Source organism: Mus caroli, unplaced genomic scaffold (genome assembly GCF_978045245.1).
Source record: "Mus caroli unplaced genomic scaffold, Mus_caroli_1 scaffold_11, whole genome shotgun sequence".
NCBI lineage: Eukaryota > Metazoa > Chordata > Mammalia > Rodentia > Muridae > Mus > Mus caroli.
Window position 1 is genome coordinate 53,968,311 of NW_028227266.1, and position 25,527 is coordinate 53,993,837.

General features: G+C 37.8%; 1 protein-coding gene across 3 annotated transcripts in view; it reads right to left on the reverse strand.

Moving 5' to 3' along the window:
- Scaper (S-phase cyclin A associated protein in the ER) overlaps positions 1–25,527 on the reverse strand; it is a 365,479-nt gene that overhangs the window by 333,493 nt on the left and 6,459 nt on the right. For all 3 annotated transcript variants that reach the window (XM_021171564.3, XM_029481364.2, XM_085844651.1), the window contains exons 2-6: positions 15,005–15,077; positions 13,205–13,268; positions 9,665–9,782; positions 8,577–8,647; positions 7,061–7,255 (exon numbers count right to left, since the gene is read on the reverse strand). In XM_021171564.3, coding sequence (XP_021027223.2) covers positions 7,061–7,255; positions 8,577–8,647; positions 9,665–9,782; positions 13,205–13,210 — 390 coding nt within the window. In that variant the 5' untranslated portion in view covers positions 13,211–13,268; positions 15,005–15,077. The remainder of the gene's footprint in view (positions 1–7,060; positions 7,256–8,576; positions 8,648–9,664; positions 9,783–13,204; positions 13,269–15,004; positions 15,078–25,527) is intronic.

The following is a 25,527-nucleotide window of genomic DNA, read 5'->3' on the forward strand; positions in this document are numbered from 1 at the left end:
GACTAGGTGTCCTGAATGTAGTAAATGGAGACAACAGAGAATATGATTAAACTTAGCATGGGCATTAAGACCAAGAATTAAACAGGAACCCATAAAACTAAAATGTTTTGTTTGTTTGTTCAGTTGGTTGGTTGGATGGTTGGTTTGGTTTGGTTTGGTTTGGTGTTTTAAGACAGTGTTTACTGTGTAAGAAAGATCATTTGTAGTTTGGTTTGGTTTGGTTTGGTGTTTTAAGACAGTGTTTACTGTGTAACAAAGATCATTTGTAGACCACGATGGCCTTGAACTCACAAAGATGTCCCTGCCTCTGCATCCCGAGTACTGGGATTAAAGGCATGTACCACCATGCCTGGCAAAACTAAAGCTTTTGTACAGCAAAAGGTGTCTTAGAGTTATTATTGCAGTAATAAAACACTATGATCAAAAGCAAATTGGGTTAGACTGGGTTTATTTTGCTCACAGTTCCATATAACAGTTCATCATAAAAGTAGTAAGAGAAGGAACCCATACCTGGCAGGAACCTGGAGGCAGGAGCTGATACAAAGGCCATGGAAGAGTGATGTTCACTAGCTTGCTCCTCATGGCTTGCTCAGCTCTCTTTCTTACAGAACCCAGGACCACCAGCGCAGGGTGGCTCTACTAACAAGCGGCTGGGCCCTCCCACGTCAGTCACTAATTAAGAAAATGCTTTACAGCCTGCCTACAGCCTGTTCTTATGGAGGCATTTTCTCAACTGAGGCTCGCTCCTTTCTGATGACTCTAGCTTGTATCAAAGTGACATAAAACTAGGCAGCACAAAAGAACACTATCAAAAAGGAAGGTCTGGGGAAAAAATCTTTACTAGTTAAACATCTGATGGAGTGTTAGTATCTAAAATATTCAAAGAACTAAAAAATAAGTAAATAAGCATCTGAAGACCAAACATTAAAAAATGGGCACACATCTGAACAGAGTTCTCAAAAAGATGAAATATAAAAAGATGGCTGAGGAATATTATTTTTTAAAATTCAAAATCCTTTGCTATCAGGGAAATTCAAATGAAAACTATATTGAGATTTCATCTTATCCTGGTTAGAATGGCTAAGATTTTTTTCTTTAAGATTTATTTAATTTTATGTATATGAGTACACTGTCGCTGTCTTCAGACACATCAGAAGAGAGCATTGGATCCCATTACAGATGATTGTGAGCCACCATGTGGTTGCTGGGAATTAAACTTAGGACCTCTGGAAGAGCAGTCAGTGCTCTTAACTACTGAGCCATCTTTCTAGACCCCAAGAATGGTTAAGATTTTTTAAAAGAAAGAAAATAATGACGGCAAATGCTGGAGTAAGGGAAAGAGGACAGTTATTTCCTACTGGTGTAAGTGAGTAAGTCAATAAGGCAATTGGCAAAGCCATTATGGAAACAGTGTGAAGGTTCCCAGCAGATCTACTACTTGATTCAGCTATGCTACTCTTGAACATATACCCGGGTGTGAGGGTGTGGGAGTGAATCTGGTGGAGGAAGAAGTGGGATGGAGAGCAAAGCACCATAGGCTCTTGCAACTGCTAAAGGAGTTCTGCTCTAAGGTGGCCAGTGAAACAGAACAAAGGACCCAAGGCCAGAGTGAGGGCCACACCCCACCTCCCCCCCATCACTACCTTCACAGAAATCCTCCCAGGTGATCAACCCCCTCCCCTACAGAGTCATGGGCAAATGAATCAGATTCAGCAGGACCACCTGTGTAATGCCTTTTTTGGCCCTTAATTACATAACTGCGGCCTGATAGGTGGAAAAGCTGTATGTAAGTTTATTGTACTGAATAGTAAGTTAGAGCTGCACCCCAATGCTGATTTTCAGAGTCCAAATCCCAGGAATCTTCGTGGGCTCTCCCTCTACCTCCTCCCCACCCCTGAGTTTCCTGGTCCTTTACCCATACCCAAAAGACTGTATCCTACTAAGAAATAGGTGATCACACATGCTCACTGCTACACTATTCACAATAGCCAGGAAATGGGCATAGCTTAGACGGCCATCAACAGATGAATGAACAAAGATGTCCATCAACAGATGGATGAACAATGCCAATATGGTACATTTTCAAAATGGGTTATCATTCAGCTATTAAGAAAAATGAAACTATAAATTTCACAAGTAAATTAACGAAATTGGAAACAATCTTCCTGAGTGAAATAACCCAGCCCAGAAAAACACATATAATAGAAAACTGTACTCACTGCTGCACACATGCTAGGAGACCACTGTAGCATGAAATTACATCACCAGTTCTCTTTTCTTTTTCCACTTTTTACTTTGAGATAGGTACTCACTAATAATATGCCCAGGCTAGCCTTAAACTCACTCTGTAGTCAAGGAAGGGCTTAAATGCATTATTCCCCTGCCTCTGCTTCTTGAATACCAGGGATTACAGGTCTCTGGTAGAAGGTCTAGTTCCACCTACATTTTAAACTTACTGAATTGAGAAATCTCAACTCATTGAGATATAAACATAAAATAATTGTTGCTTTTCCCCATAACTACTCAGTTGAATCCTCAATTTGTTGAATTTGATTACTGGAATGACTTCTTTTTTCAGCATCATTCAATTACCAGAACTAGATGATAAGATGACAGATAACTGTATCTTCTGAAGACACCACACATCTTGGTTACATAATATAAAGAAATCAAGCTGGAGTCAAGCTGGAAGATTCTCCCTCATGGCTAGTTTTCATAGTGCAGGAAGTTACTACTGTAGAGGCTGCTGTGGGGAAAGAGGCATCAATGGTCTTACTCAGCTGTGAACCCCACAAACTACAAACTTGACAGGCAGGATGCACCCACTTATGCAACAGTGGCATAACTATTATGGAGGTAGCTAACTGATCTCTGAACATGTACGGAGGGTGTACTGAGGAATATGGGAGGGAGATATAAGAATGTGTAGGGAAAGGGTGACTAGCATGTATTATAGATATGTATGAAATCATCAAAAAAGTTAATTATTTGACTAATATACAATAATTACATATATATGCGATAGAGTGAGATAATCAAATATATAGTAACTAACATTTGTAAAAATTGGTTTTTAAATCTCATCTATTGACATCTTCCTTATTAGCACAAATGGTGAAAAAGAACATAACTTGTTTACTGGCTCTCTCTTTCCTTCATCCTCCACAATTCCCCTTCTTATCTCTTTCCTTTACAAACTTCTATCCTCTGTACTAAGGAGTACCTACAGAAACAGCAACAGTTTACTTACAAAGCCTGCCAGACATTGGTGATGGTCCACAATGGTCATCAGTCAGCCCTCTTCTAGGATCTCAACTGATAAAGTCAGCTGCCAACAAAAGTGCTCCCAGGACATAATGTCTTCAATGCTCTTTTCTCTGACTCAGTTTGAAATCAGTGGCCTCAACCTTATCATTGCACAGATGGCGGTTTCTGCACAGGTACTGAATGTGGTCTCCAGTTAGTATGCAACTTCACACTGGATCCCTCTGGTCAAACCTGCCAGAATTCTTCATGTATTCACTTAGCCAAATGTTCAGAAGCATACTGTCCAAGCATCCTTCAAGTGGGCATGGGCTGCTACAACAAGTCTGTTGCACCATAAACTCTCTAAGACAGAGGCAACAGCAATCTCTGTAGGCAACCCCCCCACCAACAACCTACCACACATTTATTTCTTGCTCCCCACACTGCAAACTCAAATGGGAAACATGGAGAGGAAGAAAATGTGTCCTCAGCATTCTTCCTTTTAAAACTCTTTAACACATTCCAGAATTCCATAATCAAGGCAAATATCAATCCAGAGAAAATTCTATCATTTTCCTCTTTGTGAATTTAGATTTACAAATGAACCAATCATCTTAGTATTCACCTCAAACTTTACTGTGAACAAATAGAGGTCTGGCCACCACTAGACTAAATGCATAAATGCCAAAAGCCAATGCCTCTTCAACCTACCTTTTGGCCCACTCTGTAAGGGAGCAAGAGAAAGGGAGGAGTAAGGGTTAGAGAGTGTGTGGTTTTACTGGAGTCTCATGTGAATTACAAAACAAAGGTGTTAATAACACACTTAACATATGAAACACCAAACTTAACTATGATTACTCAGTTAAGGCACAAAAATTGCCAATGAATATAAAGCCTTCAATGCTTTATTTAACAAAATACAGGGTAAATCAAATGAAAAATAAGAGAATGGGGCTAGGGATTTTTCTGTAGTTAGGAGCACCAGCTGTTCTCCAGAGAACTGGGGTTCAATTTCCAGAACCCACTTGGCAGCTCACAATTGTCTCAAACACCAGTTCCTGTGGATCAGATGCCTTTTTCTGGCCCCTGCAAGCACCTGCATACATGAGGCAAAACACCCATAAACATAAAAAGAAATAAAAATAAAATACCAGGGAAATAACTGAGTTTTATATCTTATAAATATATTAACCAAATGCAAAATTAAATGGCAGAGTTTTGATAATGATAAAAGAGGGAAAAAAAAGCAAAAACGACTATAGATTATAACACAACATGTAGACTAATTGCCAAATTGTGTCTATTTGCATTATTTTAAAAGTCCTAAAGGCAGAAGAGAAAATGTTTTTTAGATCTTATCAGCATGAGACTGCAGGTCTGTTGTATACAATCATCACGTTAACTTTCTCAACCCCCCTTTCACTCTTAACCTACACCTTACATAACAAATCGTTATAACTGTTAAACTTGCACAAAACTATGGAAAAATGAGTGACAGAACCAGAAATGAAAGCCACAATTCCTTACAACAATGAATTTTCCTCAAACAGCAGCACTAGAGGGAGGAGCCAATGGTTTGGTCATCACAAGAGCTGTGTCTGCACTGGCCAATCTCACTCCTTTACAGAATGCATTTCACAAACAAATTTGATTTCTTCAGTCAGACATTGTTATTTTAAATCACAAAAACCAAAGAATCTGTTCACATGATTGAGCTCTAGGAATGACCTAGAAATTATGCAGTCTCATATGCTTACTTTTAGGCTCACACTCTCACCTTTAGGCTCACAAACTCACTTTGTAGAAGAAGCTGAACCCAAAACCAAATATAGTAATGTTTTCTACCACAATATGCTGACTACTTATATTCAAATGATATGACTTTAATTAAAAATATTTTCCACCGGACAGTAAGATAAGTAAGCAAATGAAGGTACTTGCTGTGTCTCCTAACAACCTTAGATTGATCCCAAGACCCGTACGATAAAGAGAGAGAATCGACTGCCACAGCTGTTCTCTGACTTCCACACATGTATCATGGCACATACAAACAGACTAAACTTAACTTTTAAAAATAAATACTTTTCTTAAAACAAAAAGGTTTTAAATGATGAGAAAACACTCATTGTAATCACCACACTACATATTTGAATAATTCTAATTATTGTTAATTTTAGAATGTAGTTCTGATGAACCATATTTTGAAGCTAGTTTAAAACTTACCTTGACTGTTTCCAATTAAAGAGGAAACATAAACACTGTTTCAACCTATAACTTTTCTTTGACTCTTCATGTATTGCAAAGGCTAAATAATGAACCATGGTCACTTAAAAAATATAAATGGATGGACCTGGAGGACATCATCCTGAGTGAGGTAACCCAATCACAAAGGAACTCGCACAATATGTACTCACTGATAAGTGGATATTAGCCCAGAAACTTAGGATACCCAACATATAAGATACAATTTGCTAAATGCATGAAACTCAAGAAGAACGAAGACCAAAGTGTGGACACTTTGCCCCTTCTTAGAAATGGGAACAAAACACCCATGGAAGGAGTTACAGAGACAAAATTTGGAACTGTGACGAAAGGATGGACCATCTAGTGATTGCCATATGCAGGGATCCATCCCATAATCAGCATCCAAACGCTGACACCATTGCATACACTAGCAAGATTTTGCTGAAAGGACCCAGATATAGCTGTCTCTTGTGAGACTATACCGGGGTCTAGCAAACACAGAAGTGGATGATCACAGTCAGCTATTGGATGGATCACAGGGCCCCCAATGGAGGAGCTAGAGAAATTACCCAAGGAGCTAAAGGGAACTGCAACCCTATAGGTGGAACAACATGATGAACTAACCAGTACCCCGGAGCTCTTGTCTCTAGTTGCATATGTATCAAAAGATGGCCTAGTTGGCCATCACTGCAAAGAGAGGCCCATTGGACTTGCAAACTTTATATGCCCCAGTACAGGGGAACCCCAGGGCCAAAAAGGGGGAGTGGGTGGGTAGGAGATTGGGAGGGTGGGTATGGGGGACTTTTGGGATAGCACTGAAAATGTAAACGAGGAAAATACCTAATAAAAAAAATAAATTATAAAAAAAATATAAATTCTATCACCTCTTTAATAAGTTCTATGAAAATGTACCATTGACTTTAAGATTTTACTAAATAAGAAATAACATAGTATATAACTTGTATTTACTAAAAGACCAGGCTGTTCAGTGAGTTTCCAGAACAAGACTGCTTAAAATTCTTACAAAACACAAGATTACTTAAAAATCAGAAAACACACCTTTCAGTGATAGCCCAATCCCACCCAGAATTGTTTATGGTTAGCTATCAATTTCTTTTCTCTAACAAGAATAAATTAGGAGTGTCCTAATTATTTCAGCAGAAAGGGAGCAATTCCCAAATTAAAATCTCTAACTACCAACAGTAGCCAAAGAAAATGCAGATAGAACTTTTAAAATTCTGTGTGTGCACCCATGCATGTGTGTGTGCGTGTGTGCATACAGCCTCTGATTCCTTCCCTAGGACTATGAGTTAAGACAGTTTTCCAGAAAATGAGAAAACATATATTACATCAAATGAAAAAAATTAAAAATTAAAAAATCTAAAAATCAAGAAAGCCTCAAGCATATGTCAATCTTGGAGCAGGGGTTAAAAGAACAATTCTCATTACAGGTAATGAAATAAAAAATACATAATTAAAACTCAAAAAAATGAAGTAAGAAAGTCAGATATAGGAAACTTTTTAAAGCATATGACTTCAGATGAGTGACAAGCTGCAAAGCACACCTTACCTTACACTCCACCACACTCTGATCTGATTCACAAGTCACATAGATTTCATCTACTGCCCGGCGAAGATTGTCAAAAAGAAATGCCCAGTAGCGAGCTCTTAGGTCAATTTTTCGTGGGTGCCTTGTTTTTGTAGGACTTTTATCAAAGTGCTTCTCTCCAGTTGTGGATGTTATTTTACATTCTACTGCAGTATTCTGATGAAATAAATGAACCATTAAAAAGGCAAGTAAAAGGCTTCTAGCATTATTATTGTTATAAAGCAATCTTTCAATATGAATTTTTAAGACATTCTTTTCAGCTTATACCACACTTGAATTCATCAAATAAATGTCTTCCCTAAATGAGGCAGGTTTTTCTCGTAAAAACTCCGGCATGGAGGGGGAAGGAAGTCCCAAAGTCACACCCTTAGCTGAGAAGTTCATGGCAGTTAAAGGACAAGTCCATGTGTATGCACTTATGTGCACACATGCCACAGAGCAAGTGTCGAGGAGGAGAACAACTGGTAGGAGTCAGCTTTCTTCTTCTGTCATGTGGGTTTTCGAGATCAAAGTCAAACTGTCAGGCTTGTTAGCAAGCATTTTAGCCACTGAGTCATCTCAGCAACCCAGATGATCTCTTTTTGTGAGGATACTATTCCTATGATATTGCCATGATACTTTCTGCCAGGCTGAAAAGGCAAAAAGATTCTCACCAGATGATTTCTCAGCCTCCAGAACTTAAAAATAAATAAAATAGCCATCTAAATGGCTACTGCTTTTACATTATTCATTTTGTGGAAATTTGTTACAGTAGCACAAGACAGACTAAAACAATGGTTAACACTAAATCTTTGTATATCTGAAACTGACTTTAATTCACTTCTGTAATGGACTAACTGTCTAACTAAGCAGAGGACTTCAGCAGGAGAGTTCTGTGGGTTTGCTGACCTTATAACTCTTAGATACTGCTCCAGTGTCTTTTTGTGGATACAAAGACTGCTAGTAACCTGTAATCCTCTGGAGTTACTTTTGGTAAGTTTAAAGATTTTCTTTTACCCTGATGTTCTGAAGTCCCTGTGAAACAGATCTACGTATAAATCTACTTTTACTTAAGCTGCTCAGCTCCAGTTTATGTTCTCAAGCCCCTTAGAACATACAAGTGAAAACCCTCTCAATGCACCATTCGTTTTCTCCTTTGGAAGCCTGAGAAGACATGGACTAGAAATTCCATCTCAGGTTTTCTTCACCCCGCCCCCATGTCTTCAGTACTCTCCTACTCTTTCTCTACTGCTATTTACCCTTTTAAGACAAGACATCTCAATAAGACTGATATATTAATTCTTAGTACATGGTAATCAATTAAGACGAGCCATATAGTGAATATAGAATCCATAGTTTTAAATTTAAGAATGTTACCCTAAAGTTTTATAGAAGTAAGATATACAATATTCAAATCCTGAAATTTAAATTTGTATAATGGATATTATTCTCAGGAAATGAATTAAAACAAATTAGTAAAAAAATATATATGCTGTACCTGTTTAGTGGTTTTATGAGTGCCTTGAATTGTCCTCTTAGATTTTCCACCAGTTTGACATTTCGGTTTTCCTTCAAGACATAAAAAGTAAATAGACATAGAAATCAAAAGAGATAACGTGTAACTAAGCTTTAGGTGATATATAACATACAACTAAACAACACAATGCATTCAAGTATCCCTCATACATAATTCCTATCTGAAAACTACAGAACAGTGTAATTTTATTCATTGTCAGTGAATATGAACTAATGATGAAGGGTTTTTTAAAATCTCATTTTATTTTTAAATCTATGTTCTCAAGTGCCAGAGAATGCTTTATTCAAAAGATTTCTCAGAGAGGACTCTTCAGCCCCATATGTAATTTTCTTTTTAAGCAAGACTTTAAACACAAGCATTCTATTACTAAGATATAACAACAGCCTAGTGCATTCTTAGTTAGCTTGACACATCCTATCATGTAAGGTTGGTCTCAAAGAAAGAGAAAAGGATGTTTGAAGGAAACAGGGGCACCAAGAATCTCCACGAGTTAAACCTAAGACAATCTGAGCACCAAGTCAGAGTCAGAGATTATACTCCATTAAATAAGAAGTCATGAATCTACACAAATTTAAATCTATAAATACATATATGTTTTAAATGAAAGGGAAAATGGAGCACTATTCCTTATATTGGAAGGCTAAATGATAAGCACAGAAAAAATTATAAAGTTAATAAATCACCATTTCAACTACCAGAGTGACAGCTTAATAATTTCATTATTTCTTAAAACAGCAAATGAATAATAACACTTCTTAAACAATTTTTGTACAAAATCAATTTTATTTACAATGCCAATTTGCTGGAGAATTCTAAATGTGAACATTCAGTTTAAATCTACTTACTTTCTCAAACTAAATATATGCTTACACATTTTGCTTTGTTTCATTTTGTTTAGATAGGGCCTTGTTATATTGCCAAGGCTAGCCCTGAGCTCCTAAGGCTAATCCTCTTGCCTCCAATCTTCTATACCACTGGGACCTGCACCAGCACACCCACCTGTCCTCCCAATTTACATTAAAGGAAAATCTAACTTGTAAAATGCATACCATCATCATCTTTGCTTTCTAGTGGAACACTCCAAGCTATCAGGTTTCTTGCTGTACGACCCTCCTCAGCAACAATTCTTCTCACTTTGTCATGACTATTGGAGCGCTGGAAGGAAGCCTAGATGTATTAAAATAAGAATATTTATGAGACTATTAGGTATCAACCACCATTTAGCATATATTTCTTATTCATTATTCTTCATACTTACTCAGAAAGCAAAAACTTAAAATCTAATTTGAGGGGTTTGGGAGATGACTCACTTGAATAAAGTACTTGTTGCACAAGCATAAAAAAATGAGTTCAAGTCTCCAAAATCCATGTTAAAACTGACCGAGGTGGAGCACAAAAACAATCCCAGTACAGGAAGAGGGGAGACGGGCCAACCAGTTGGGTCAAAATAGGAAGTTCCAAGTTTAGTAAGAGACTCTATCTTAAAAGATAAGGTGGGGGCAAGGAGATAGCTCAGTAGTAAATACTCCAGGCAACAAGTCTGAAGACATGAGTACAATCCCCATTACCCATATAGTAAAAAGAAATTAGTAGAACCAACTTCCATAGTTGTCATCTAACACTCACAAAAGTGCTATGGCACTTATATGCATGTGTGCATGGGCAAAGGCACAAATAAATACATAATACATTTAAATTAAAAGAAGAAAAGGCTTGGGTGGTGGCTAAATGTATAAAGTGCTTACTAACACCAAGAAAGAGCAACAATTTTTTAAAGGCAATAGCATATCATATTTTTATGTTCCCTGAATTTGTCAGCTATATGGGGTAAAGGGAATAAACATGCCAGGTAAATCTATAAATATGAGGAACTCAATTTAGATCACTAGAACCCAGGTAAAAAAATAAAAACAAAAACAAAAATAGGTATGCCAACATATGGCATAACCCTAGCACTGGAAGCAGAAACAGGGAGATCCCAAGGGCTCCAGGGCAACAGACAAGCTTCAGGTTCAGTGAAAAACACTATCTCAAAAAACAAGGTGGAAAACAAGAGCATGACACCCAATGCTGACTTCTGTCCTACACACACACACACACACACACACACATCAATACATTTACAAACATGCTTATTTCTAAACATTCACCATAATAATAATGTAAAGAAAGAAAAGAAGACATCCAATGTCAAATTCTGGCCTCCACAATATGCACACACAAACCAATCTGAAATTTGGAATGTGGTTCATTAGATATCAAGTCTGTTTTCAGGTTTAAAAAACCTAAAATTAAAACTTTAAATTACATCCAAAACTACTACAGTCTGGAGTTCAAACAGCGGTACCAAGCAGAACTGCCACTCTGCACCTATGCCAGGGCCACATCTTACATATAACAAGTCTACTGGGTGGAGTAACAATCAAAATCCCAACAAAAGAAACAAAAGAGAACGGCGAATAGGGAATGTACATGAGACACTAAAGGTAAAATCTTTTGGAGTTTGACCTTAAAGGAAAAAGAAAATGGGATTTTTAAGATAGCGTGTTTTTATGCTCATGGGAAGAATCTGGTAGAGAGAAAATGTGTTACATAGGGAAAGGGAATAAACATGCTTGCTAAATCAATGAGTGACAAAAATAGTCTCAGTACACAAATGAGTGAACTAACTGCTACTAAAACATCCAAATGACTAAAAAAAAAAAAAAAAAAAAAACATCCTACCTATCTGAATACTCTGCTCATATACTAATCATACCTTTCCTCCAGAGCTCTCGATCTTCTACTAATGTCTTTATTTACATCCCTCATTCTTCTGGCCTTAGCCTAAACACCCCAGAGGAATCTACCTAACTTTTTGAAGCTTTCAAGGGAATTTGTTATACTATGCTCTTTAGATTTGCAAATCTCAAATCTCTTATTCACTTACTCTCATGCTTCCCAATGATATAACACTGTAAAACACTATCACTTAGATTACCTAAACATAGTTTTAAACAAAAGTATCACTATTACCTCTAAGCCACATGAACAAGTTTAAATAGATGCTTTACTTTCAGCTTTTTCGCATAATTCTCTTATTCTCCCGTAGGAAATCTTACATGAATAGACATCAGGGCATAAATTTCACTATTCCTACAGCATATTCTAACTTGAGTGCTCATAAAGAAACGAGCTTTCAAAAACCAAAGCAGATGACCTCACAGTCTCAAGACTGCAGTAATACTAAACGTGAAACTTCAGACTGAATGCTCCTTTCTCCTATGAAGAACAGCATTACCAACTTAGTTCTTTTATACTTAATACAGAAAGACATAGTCAGAGAAAAAGCCACCAACTTGAAACTTTGTTTTTACTCTTTATTCTAATATTTAACATGTAAAAACATTACTATTCATCTTATATTTGCCTGGGACACTATTCAATTTATATTACATATGTTTTCTGTAATGTGCTAAATGGGCTCCTTTCAGTAAAAACTCAAAATCTGATCATTTCTAATAACTTAATTCTTTTTTTTTTTTTAACTTAATTCTTTTTGTGGTTTTTCGAGACAGGGTTTCTCTGTGTAGCTCTGGCTGTCCTGGAACTCACTCTGTAGACCAGACTGGCCTCGAACTCAGAAATCCGCCTGCCTCTGCCTCCCGAGTGCTGGGATTAAAGGCGTGCGCCACCACGCCCTGCTTAATTTAATTCTTATAAACATGTCAGTAACATAAATCTTTTAATCATCTTACTATAGGCACCGAGGTTTGAAATGCAGTCAGTGAGTCTCAGATACTTTACTATTTCAACAGCATTCTTACTCAGGCTCAGAGACCAACAAAATTTTTACTCAAAGTTAAAGTGTGCCACCTAGTGCTACGTGGATATTTTACAGCCTTGTTCAAGTATTTAATGTTTCAAATAAAAGCAATAAACAGCATTAAGTTATACTCAAATCCTGCCTGATACACTCTAAGAAATCAACTATTCAAAACACTGACCACAGTCTACATAGTTCTGGGACTTACTCCTATCTTCAAATCTACCAAAGGAGCTTAGGCAAGACTGCATTCCCTCTTCCTAAGCCCTCCATTTGAGTGGTTTAAGCTGTATAGAAGTGCCTGAAAATACTGGGTAGTAAAAGTGTAAGGGATGAGAACATGTTTGCTTCTGTTCTTAGGGCCCCTATATCAGTGGCCATCCTGAATTAAACCAGCCCCATAAGATAGCTTTCATCTGTTTTCCTACCCCACATCCCCCAGGTGTCAGACCAGACCAAGGCAGCAGCAGTTCCTCAAACAGCAGTAAGACTGAAGCTAAAAGTGACAAACAGATGGCAGGGAGTAGGAAAAGAGAAGCAAACAACAAGCAAGAGAAAACCTAATGTTGGTTTTTAAAACAGCTCCATCATAGTGGCTAGCGAAACAGCTCAGTGGGTAAAAGCACTTGCTGCCAAGCCCAATGACCCACGTGACGTGACGTGACAAGAGGAGAGAATCAACTCCCGCAGCCTGCTCTCTGATCTCCTCACAAACACACTATGGCACATGTGGACACAGATAAACAAACAAATACATAAATATGATAAAAATAGATGTATTTACCATCATTCTTTAATTCTCTTCCGAGGCAAGATCATTTACCACATAATCCCATAGGTTATAATTCCTACAATTAAAAAGATTTTGCACACACATATATATATATATATATACTTAGTCATAGCTTTAATATCAAACCATAATGTAATCATTAGAAGGTAAAAATCTCTCACCTTCCAAGTTCCTCATTACATTAAATACAAAAAAATGAATAAAACTATATTTTTTTTGTCTGTTAGGATAAATAAGATACAACAGGCTTTAAATACTTCACACTGAATAGTACCTTAATCTCCAAAATATAAAAACAAAATAGGAAAAAAACAATACTAATTACAGGACAAGCATAGCATATCCTAATTCAGAGACATCAAGCTTCCTTTTATTATAACTCTAAACACAAAATGCCACATTCACATTTTATATGCTTGGTTGAAAGTTTATTTTTTATTTAATGTGCATAAGAGTGTGCCTAATGATTGTGCAAAGCATATCTGTTGTAAAGGCCAGAAGGCGGCTTCATACTCCCCTGAAACTAGAATTACAGGGGGTTATAAGCCACCTGTAGCTACTAGGAACCAAACCTGGAGTAATGGGTATTCTTAACGCTGAGCTGCTCTCTAGCCCCACATTTTATATCTTGACCCAATTCATACTGTTTAACTAAAAGAAAAAGGTCATGAATATTTATCCCTATTGTAAGAAATCCAATCTTGTCTTCTCTATTCTATTTCATTTTTAAATAATGCTCACTCAACTTAATAAAGAAAATAATGTGTACCCTTTCCTTAAGAATTTCCATTAAATGGAGGCTGAAGAGATAGTCCAATTGTTATGGGAACTTGTAGCTCTTCCAGAGGTCATAGGTTCCGGTCCATTCATAATTTCAGCTCCAGTAACTCTAACTCTCTTCTGACTTCCATGGACATCAGGCACACTCATGGTACATACATAAACATATCGTCAAACCCATTAATATAAAATAAAAATAAATCTTTAAAAAAGAACTTCCATAAATTGAACCTTTATCTGGATATTTTAATCATTTAATGTAAGTATCCACACATAACAGACCTTACCTTTCAAGAAATCTATTTAATGTAGTCAAATTTTCACTTAAAAAAAAAAAAAGCAAAGCAGAGAAACAAGACTCTGTGTCTGTGTGTGTGTGCATGTGTGTGTGTGCATGTGTGTGTGTGCATGTGTCTGTGCATGTATTTGTGTGCATGTGTGTGTGCATGTGTGTGTACACCTAACACTGTAACAGGTACCACTGAACAAAAGAAAGTAGCAATAAAACCAAACATTTGAAGAACCTAGGTCATTTAGGCTTAATCAAGTGAATATGCTCCTTTAAAATACATCCCAGGCTGGGAATATGGCAAAAGGGGAGAGTACTTGCCTAGTGTGCTTGGGACACTGGACTCAGGTACCTGCACTATAACAAATATACTTTTAAAGCAGCACCTCAAATGCAAACATATGTTCGCGCGCGCACACACACACTCACACAACTTAAACACAAATGCTCATAATAGCATTGTTAACCAATAATCAAAACGTCATACATACCTATCAGCTAAATATTAAACACAATGTGATATAACCAAATAATATAATAAATTATTTGGCTGTAAAGGGGAATTAAGTTCCCATGTTTCATCAAAGATGAACTTTTGAAAATACTGTACATTGTGAAAAATTATAAAAGATCACATATATGATTTCATTTATATGAAATGTCCAGAATAATTAAATCCATGTAGTTAAAGGGTAGAGGAATAAAGAGAAAATGGAAGTTACCTTAAATGAGAACAGGTTATCTTTCAGGGTGGTCACAATGTCCCAAAATCCACGGTGGTATAGAAACACAGATCTGTGAAAACATTATACATGAGTTTTAAGTATGTGTATGACACAGTACATGATTTGAGCATGGGTAAACTGCTGTATTTTTTTAGTGTATTGACGGTGTTCACAAATCTACAACTCCACTCCATCTTACTCAGTGAAACACAGTCTTCACAGTCACCTATCCCATCCCAGTTTTCTCCCATTCTTTACAGCTCCTTCCCAGTATCCATTCCATCTCAGCCACACTGGCCTCTTAATGTTTCTTAGGACAGGAACCTCAGAGGTTTATGCCTGGGCCCCTCTCTGTCTTTGCCAACTGTGACTCTCTCAATGAGCCCTATTTAAAATTGCAATCCTCCAAACAAGCAAGGGCTGTGGAAGTTCATCACCACCAGATTAGCCTATAAGAAATGAAAGTGTGATAACCACATGAAAAATAAAACAACCATAGTGATGGTATAACTTACCATCTAACTTTTAACTCTAACAAGAAAGCTAAAATGCAAACAAACATTACAAATAACTGAAGCTGAGTGAGTGGCACATGTAATTCCAGATCCTCGGGAGACTGAGAAAGAAGGATCACTTGAGGCCAGGAGTTCAGTACCAGTCTTGACAATAGAGCAAACTTTGGTCCCCCCCCCAAAATAAACCCTAACAACTCCAACAATTTATTAAGAGATACACAATATATGGAAGATGTAATCTGTGACATTATTAACATATATGGTAATGCAATTTTATTTTTGTGTTTATTGTTTTTGCCTGGTGAATATTTTTATTTTCCTTACTATTGTTGTTTGTTTGTGGGGTTTTGGGGAGACAGGAGGAGGGAAGGTTGAGACAGGGTCTCTCTATGCCAAGCTGACCTCAAACTCATAAAGATTGAATTTCCTATGTCTCCCAACTGATGGGATTAAAAGCATGCTACACCAAGCCTGGATGTTTTTTGCTTTCTTAAAAGGTCTTGCTATTTTACCAAAGCTAGCCTCTAATATGTAATCCTCCTGCCCTGGCTCCCTGAATGCTGAAATTAAGAAGCATAAGCGAATTGATGTTCAATTTGTAGCTACACTATAGATTTTATAACACTCTATAACTACAGCATGTTTTGTGTAAGTCTATAGTAACCACAAATAAAAACCTATAGTAGATACACAATAGAAAGAAACAAAATAAAAAATTCAAAAGTTATCATTACTTAAAAAAAATCACAAAGGAAAATATCATGAAAGAATCTTAAAGTGATAAAACTACAAATCAGAACATAATTATAATGTATGGACCTATATCATTTTTTAAAAAAAATCATAATCAAACACTCTCAAACACTGAGGCTATGGAGTGCTCACAAAAAGGGACCTATCATGACTGCCCTCTGAAAGACTCAACAAGCAGCTGAAAGAATGGACAGAAGCAGCTGACCCCTGTTGTTGAATTAGAGAAGGCTAAAAGAAGCTGAGGAGAAGGATGATCCTGTATGAGAACCAGAAGTCTTAATTAATCTGGACCCCCAAGATCTCTCAAACACTGGACCACCAAACAAACAGCATACACCAGCTGATATGAGGTCTCCACATACAGTAGAGACTTCTGGGTTTGTGTTCATTCTGAGATGATGCACCTAACCCTCAAGAGACTGGAGGCCGCAGGGAGTATAAAGGTTGGGTGGGGTGGGGAGGAAGTGTGGGATGTGGAGCAGTCCAAGGGTTGATGGGGGGAGGGGAGGAATGGAATATGGAGTGTAAAAAATAAATTTAAAATAAAATTAAATTAAAAAGAAAAGAAAATAGGCTGAAAAAGTGAAAGGGCTAAAAAAGATATTCCATGTAAACAACATCCTTAAAGAAAGCATAGGTATTTTACCAGATAAAACAGATTTTAAGTCAAAAACTTCCACAAAAAGTCATGAAATGATAATAAAAAAGTAAATTCATCAAGAAAATATAATGATCATAAATATATCCCAAACTCAGAGTAACTAACAAAACAAGACAAATGTTAACACAATTGAAGGAAAAATTACAGAGAACTAACACTAGTGACTTCAATATTCCACATTTTAAAAATGATTACATTTACTTATTTACTGGGGACATACATGCATGCCACAGCAAGTCTCTCCTTCCACCATGAGGGAGGGTGCTTTACCTACTGAGCAATCCCACCAGCCCAATACCCTACTTTAAAGAAAGGATAGATCATCTGGGCATACTATCATTAAAGAAAAAGATACTACAGCTCAAATGAACCTATCAAACATATTTAGAATATTATACTCAGCAGCAGAGTACACACTATTTTTAATCACAAATGGAACATTTTCTAGGATAGATTATATGCTAAACCACAAAACAAGTGTTAATAAATTCAAGGTTTTAAGTAGTAATAACTTCTTTCTGACCATAGATGTTATGAAACTATTATAAAAGTCAATGATGAGAAAAATTTAAAATTCAGAAATATGTGAAAACTGAGCAACATATTCCCCAACAACATATTTCCCCAATAACATACAGGTTAAAGAAATTAAAGGAGAGCTGGGCAGTGGTGGCACACGCCTTTAATTCCAGCAGTTGGGAGGCAGAGGCAGGTGGATTTCTGAGTTTGAGACCAGCCTGGTCTACAGAGTGAGTTCCAGGACAGCCAGAGCTATACAAAGAAGCCCTGTCTCAAAACACCCCATCCCCCAAAAAAGAAAAAAAGAAAGAAAATAAGTCAAAGGAGAAATAATAAAATACCATGGGTAAAACTAAAATAGAAATATAAATAGCAGAGCATACGTATAAGAACACAGACCAAGAATGGAGTCATGTGAGAATTCTTTTGTGTGTGTGTGTGTGTGTGTGTGTGTGTGTGTGTGATTTTTCAAGACAGGGTTTCTCAGTATAGCCTTGGCTGTCCTGGAACTCACTTTGTAGAACAGGCTTGTCTGGAACTCAGAAATCTGCTGTCTCCCGAGTGCTATGATTAAAGGCGTGAGCCACCACGCCAGGCCAAGAATTCTGACTGTTTGTTAGAAAGAATAGCTAAGATCAAAAACTCAGGTGACAGCAGATGCTGGCAAGGATGTGGAGAAAGAGGAACACTTCTCCATTGCTGGTGGGATTGCAAGCTGGTACAACCACTCTGGAAATCAGTTTCGTGGTTCCTCAGAAAATTGGACATAGTACTACTAGAAGATCCAGCAATACCTCCTCTGGGCATATACCCAGAAGATGTTCCAACTGGTAATAAGAACACATGCTCCACTATGTTCACAGCAGCCTCACTTATAATAGCCAGAAGCTGGAAAGAACACAGATGTCCCTCAACAGAGGAATGGATACAGAAAATGTGGTTCATTTACACAATGGAGTACTACTCAGCTATTAAAAACAATGAATTTATGAAATTCTTAGGCAAATGGATGATGGATCTGGAGGATATCATCCTGAGTGGGGTAACCCAATCACAAAAGAACACACATGATATGTACTCATTGATAAGTGGATATTAGCCCAGAAACTTAGAATACCTAAGATACAATTTGCAAAACACATGAAACTCAAGAAGGAAGACCAAATGTGGATACTTCATTCCTTCCTAGAATGGGGAACAAAATACCCATGGAAGTAGTTACAGAGACAAAGTTCAGAGCTGAGACGGAAGGAAGGATAATCCAGGGACTGCCCTACCCGGGGATCCATCCCATAAACAACCACCAAACACAGACACTATTGCATATGCCAGCAAGATTTTGCTGACAGGACTCTGATATATCTGTCTCTTCTGAGGCTATGCCAGTGCCTGGCAAACACAGAAGTGGGTGCTCACAGTCAGCTATTGGATGGAACACAGGGCCCCCAATGAAGGAGCTAGAGAAAGTACCCAAGGAGCTGAAGGGGTCTGCAACCCTATAGGAAGAACAACAATATGAACTAACCAGTATCCCCAGAGCTCATGTCTCTAGCTGCATATGTAGCAGAAGATGGCCTAGTCGACCATCAGTGAGAGGAGAGGCCCTTGGTCTTGGGAAGATTCTAGACCCCAGAATAGGAGAAGGCCAGGGCCAGGAAGTGGGAGTGGATGGGTTGGGGAGCAGGGGGAGGGAGGAGGGTATAGGGGATTTTTGGAGAGGAAACTAGGAAAGGGGATAGCATTTGAAATGTAAATAAAGAAAACAGCTAATAAAAAAATAAATCTTAAAAAAAAAACTGCAGGAAAACAAGAGTCTTGTGACTCAGTTTCTTCAAAAACACTAAATCATTCTTAGAACATGCTTTTGTGCCTCTTTCAGGTGTAGGAGATATGAATGAGTTTACTTCAGATTACTCATTACACTGGCTATTGTTATTTGTTTATATGCCTCTATGGGAAAACATGGTTTTGCCTTGTGTGACTTGCCCACCACATGCAGCTTGCCCTGTAGTTGCACACTTTACTCATATGTGCATGCGTACTCATGTGATTCCTCTTAACCCAGAGTATAACTGTCTGATGCTCAGAATAAAGTTGACTACTGTATAAGACTTTAGTTCCCCTCACTATAAGATCCATTCTCCCAAGTCCCACCATCTCTAGAACAAGTAACACATAGGAACATGGCAAAAGCATTTCTAAAAGGAAATTTTAAAACAATGAGTGGAAAATTTAAAAGGGAGAGGGATAAGAAGAGGGAGAGGGATAAGACGAAGATGAAGAAACAACATCAAAAAGAAAACTAAAAATCAAAACAGAACTAATTTTTAACAAGTCCAGAAAACAGGTAAGATCAATTAATTTAAAAGTTAGTGTTTCAAAAGAAAGAGAAAAATGTCTGATTAGACTAAGAAACTTGGCAGGAAACTGGAAACAGAAACTGAAGCAGAAGCCATGGCTGCCCATGGCTCGCTCAGCTTGTTTTCTTACACCACCTAGGACCACCTGCTGAGGGGTAGCACCACCACCAGTGGACTGGGCCCTCTCTCATCAACCAGTAATCAAGAAAATACCTCCTCATGTGGGTCCCCTAGTAATTGGATTGTCTCTGACTGTTACCTGCCTTTGGTTCCCTTTCCCCTAGCTGGGCTGCCTTGTCTGGCCTCAGTGAGAGAGGATGCCCCTAGACCTGCTGCTACTTGATGTGCCAGGGCAGGTTGGTACCCATGGGAAGTATGGGAGGAGGAGGGTTGTGAGTGGGACTGGGAGGAGAAGGGAGGGGGCTGCAATCTGGATGTAAAGTGAATAATGTTAGATAGATAGATAGATAGATAGATAGATAGATAGATAGATAGATAGATAAAAAATAGCCCCACAGACTTGCCATTAGGCAATCTGATGAAGGTATTTTCTCAGTCGAGTTTCCTCTAGCCAAGTGGTCCTCAACCCTCCTAATGCTGCAATCCTTTAATACAGTTTCTCATATTGTGGTGACTCCCCACCATAAAATCATTTTCACTGCTACTTCATAATTGTAATTTTGCCATTATGAATCTTAATTTAAGTATTTTTGAAGGCAGAGGTTTGCCAAAGGTGAAGAATCACTACTCTAGCCAGATATGTCTAGGTTTGTGTCTAGTTGACAAAACAAACAAACAAACAAACAAAAACCAATCAGGAGAGAATCTATATATAAATTCTCAAGATTATACCAAAACCTATCTAGATCAATTGAGAAAAGTTTCAGGAGCTGAAGCAATGGCTCATCAAGTAAGAGCAATAAACCGTTCTTCTAAAGGTAGAAAAACATTACAACAGATCTCACAGTAAATACAGAAGACCACTGGGCAATTCTATGAATAGCCTAGAATACCTATAGGAGTGAATAAATTAACAGACACTTAAAACCTGCCAGAACAGAATCATAAAAACACAGAAAACCTGAACAGATAAATAATGAGTGATAAGATTGAATTAAAAGCCTCACAACAAAGAAAAGCCCAGAACCAGATGGTTTTACTGCTTAATTTTACCAAACTTTAAAGATGACTGCTATGAATTATCAAACTATTCTAAAAATTTGCAAGAGAACCATTCCAACCTCAGTCTATATTATTAATATTACACTGATGACAAAACCAAACATATGCAGAGGAAGGGAAAGATGGAGGAGACTACAAGCCAATACACTTGATGAATATAGATGCAAGAACTTAGGGACTACTGAACCCAAACAACCCATCAAGAAAATTATACTCTAGCATCAAATGGTATTTATCTCAAAGACCGTAGAGAAAAAGAAGTCATTTACACCATTATTTGGAACATAAATCAGCAAGATTTATGGAAAACAGTACAAAGATTCCTTAAAATAGTTTTCAAAAATACTATATGACAACAACCACCACAACTGGTAAATATCTAAAAGAAATAAAATAATAATATCAAAGTTATAGCTGCATTACACTGAAAAGTGTATACTTTTCAGCATTAATCACAATCCAAGATAATCAACCTACGTGCCTGTCAATGAATGATACATAAGGAAAATGTGCTATTCGTAAGAGGGTATGGTATAGTAATCAACCTTTAAAAAAGAAAATCTTGTCATTTTTAACAACACAGGTGAATCTGGAGGATATTATGCTAAGAAAAATAAGCCAAGCACATAAAATAAATATTGTGTGATTTTTATTTGTGAAATATAAAATAACTGATCTCATAGAAGCAGAGAGAAGAATTGTAATAGCTAGGAACTAGAAGACTGGAGTGAGAAGTAGGAAGATACAGATTAAATGACACAAAATTCTAGAGGTTTATTATACAGAATAGACACATGGTTAATAGTAATACTTGAAAACTTCTAAAGAGTTTAGTTCCTAAATATTCTGTGATGGTTAGCTTTAATTGTCAACCAGAATTGTCAATCTGGAATCACCAGGAAGACAGTTTTGGTGAGGGACTGCCCACACTGTGTTGGACTGTAGTAGATACATCTGTGCAGAACTGTCTGAATTATGTGATGTTGGATGACCCAACCCACTGTGGGTAGCACATTTCCCTTGGCACCTGTTGCCAATTCAAATATCAATCAACAGAATAATAATCAAATTCTAGTACGTTCATGTAACAGAATACTATTCACCAACAGAAAGGAATGAACTACTTATACACATACACAGGAATACAAGACATTACACCCACAGAAAGAAATGACAAACAAGAAAATAGTCAATGATTCCATTCATATAAAGCTACATATAAGGCAAAAGTAAACCTAGCTTTAAAAAAAAAAAAGGTGACTATTTTAAATAAGGCTGCTATAAACATAGTGGAGAATGTGTCTCTGTTATATGTTGGAGTATCATTTGGGTATATGCTCAGGTAGAACTATTTCCAATTTTCTGAGGAACCACCAGATTGATTTCCAAAGTGGTTTTACCAGCTTTCAGTCCCACCAACAATGGAGGAGTGTTCCTCTTTCTCCACATACTTACCAGCATCTGGTGTTACCTGCATTTTTAATCTTAGCCATTCTGACTATTGTGAGGTGGAATCTCATGGTTATTTTGATTTTCATTTTCCTGATGACTAAGAATGTTGAATATTTCTTTAAGGGCTTCTCAGCCATTCAAGATTCCTCGGTTGAGAAGTCTTTGTTTAGCTCTGTACTTCATTTTTAACAGGATTATTTGGTTCTCTGGAGTCTAACTTCTTGAGTTCTTTGTATATTTTGGATATAAGCCCTCTACCAGAGGTAGGGTTGGTAAAGATCTAATCTGTATCAGGATTTCCCCTCTCCAATACTTTATAAATTACAAAATGGTAATAGTTGTGCTCAATTTATATTTTTGAGAGCAAAGGTTTTTTTTAATATTTACTTAAACAGAAAGAGTGATATGTAGCAGGATTTTCCCTATCCAACTACATTAAAATAGTAGGGCAGCAGGAGGCCTGTGATTGGACCGGGAAGAGGGAAGCGGAGTAAAGAGTTGCAGAGACAGAGAGGTACTCAAAGGAGGGAGGAGAAGACAAGATGGAGGCAGACAGATAGGAAGACGATCCTGATCCCACATGGTTTTAAATAGCCACAGGTAGTTATGGTTGCATAAAGGCTAGAATAATAGGGATAATTTGTCTAATCTAGGTGGGCAGCTTTTATCATTATCAGTTGGTCTGAAATTATTGTATTGGCATCTTGTGAATTGAGAATTTATTGATATATATAAATATGACTTGTTAATTATAAGCTTCTAGAGTTCTGTTTCTACAGGGTTGCTAGGTATTGTGGCAGTTGACTGGGGGTGGGGGTGGATGGTCGTTGCATGGGGCTGGCATGGCAGTGAAGGAAGCTCCAGCCTCTCTAGAGAGTTGGTGGTCAGAGAGTAGCTGGATGGAGCGCAGGAACATGGCAGTTCTTTTTTAATATTTCCCACAACACTATTCCAGTAGATAAACATGGGCCCCAGCTGAGGGATGGTGCCACCCATCCAGCTCAAAATTTTTAACCCAGAAATGTTCTTGTCCAAAGGAAAGACAGGGACAAAAAATGGAACAGAGACTGAAGGCAAGACCACCCAGAGACAGCCCCACTTAGAGATCCATCCCATCTGTAAAAACCAAACCCTCACACTACTGCTGATGCCAAGAAGTGCTTGCTGACAGGAACCTGGTATGGATGTTCTCTGAGTGCTTCTATCAGCGCCTCACCAAACAGATGCATAAACTCACAGCCAACCATCAGTCTGGACTCAGGAACCCCAATGGAAGAGCAAGGGGAAGGACCAAAGGAGATGAAGAGGACTGCAACCCCATTGGAAGAACAATGTCAACTAACTGGACCACCCAGAGCTCTTAAAGACTAAACCATCAACCAAGAAGTATACATGGAGGGATCCATGATTCCAGATACATGTGTAGCAGAGGATGGCCTTATCTGACATCAATGAGAGGGGAGTCCCTTGGTCCTGTGGAAGTTTGATGCCCCAGCATAGGGGGATGCTAGACTGGTGAGGCAGAAGTGGGTGAGTGGGTGGAGAAGCATGCTCATAAAGGCAAAGAGGAGGGGGGAGAGGGCAGATGAGATGGGGGGGGTTGTGGAGGGGTAACTGGGAAGGTAGGTATCATTTGAAATGTAAACAAACAAATAAATAAATGTAAACAAATAAATTAATTAAAAGGTGAACTGCTTGGAGGGATTGAGATGGGACACAAACCTCCTGGAGGATAGAAATATTCAACAAACGGGCTGGGAGATAGCTTAATGTTTAAGAGCACACTTTACCCTTCCAGAGGACCCAGGTTCAATTGCCAGCATCCACATACAGGCTTAGAACCATTTATAACTCCAGTTCCAAGGGAACCAGTGCCCTCCTCTGGTTTCTGTAGGCTGAATGTACATGGTGTACAGACATAAATTCAGGCAAAACACCCATACATATAAAACAAAAATTACAGAAAAAAACAAATGTTTTACAAATGGAGTAGTTGATCACAGTTATTGTAAATTTGTCACTGTTAAAGGAACTATTCACTTAGAGTGGTTATATTTTTCTTAGGTAAATTATACCTGAATGTTTTTAAAGGGCACAATTAGAAAAATTAATAGCTAACCCTACTACAAATCTATCAGGAAACTATTTAAGAAGATACATATATTTTGAAATAAACACATAAATCAGGGAAGAGTATATACTGTGAGACTGACCTCCAATTTAACTACTTACCATTATCATAATTATATAATTTTAGATATGTTATTACTCCCTCAGGACTTCTTCCCTTCCACAATATAAAATAACATCTTTACAAAGTTAAATGATAGTATTCTAGAGTGAGAATTTCCGCCAGATGATACATAGATCCCCTAATAGTTTCTGAAATGTACTGGCTATTTTTGTGTCAACTTGACACAGCTGGAGTTATCACAGAGAAAGGAGCTTCAGTTGAGGAAATGCCTCCATGAGATCCAACTGTAAGGCATTTTCTCAATTAGTGATCAAGGGGGAAAGGCCCCTTGTGGGTGGGACCATCCCTGGGCTGGTAGTCTTGGGTTCTATAAGAGAGTAGGCTGAGCAAGCCAGGGGAGGCAAGCCAGTAAAGAACATCCCTCCATGGCCTCTGTATCAGCTCCTGCTCCCTGACCTGTCTGAGTTCCAGTCCTGACTTCCTTTGGTGATGAACAGCAGCATGGAAGTGTAAGCCGAATAAACCCTTTCCTCCCCAACTTGCTTCTTGGTCATGATGTTTGTGCAGGAATAGAAACCCTGACTAAGACATGAAATATTACAGAAAACCAGGCACTCTTTCTCCCAATTCCCTCATATTTCAAGGCCCTGGGGGTCAGTATCAATATCTGAAGACCTCTCCCCTACTGGAGTTCCTTAGATTAGGCACTCAAAAGACTCAACGAGAAAGAACACAGTTCTGTACAGCTCACTGGTTAAGCATAAATATCTCTTTTCAGTCATTCCAGAACTAGTCTATGAAGCTGTGAACTCTACAAGCCTTCCCAGTAAAGATAGCTTTAGTGTACACATACTTTGCAAGCAGACACAAAATCCTATGACCAT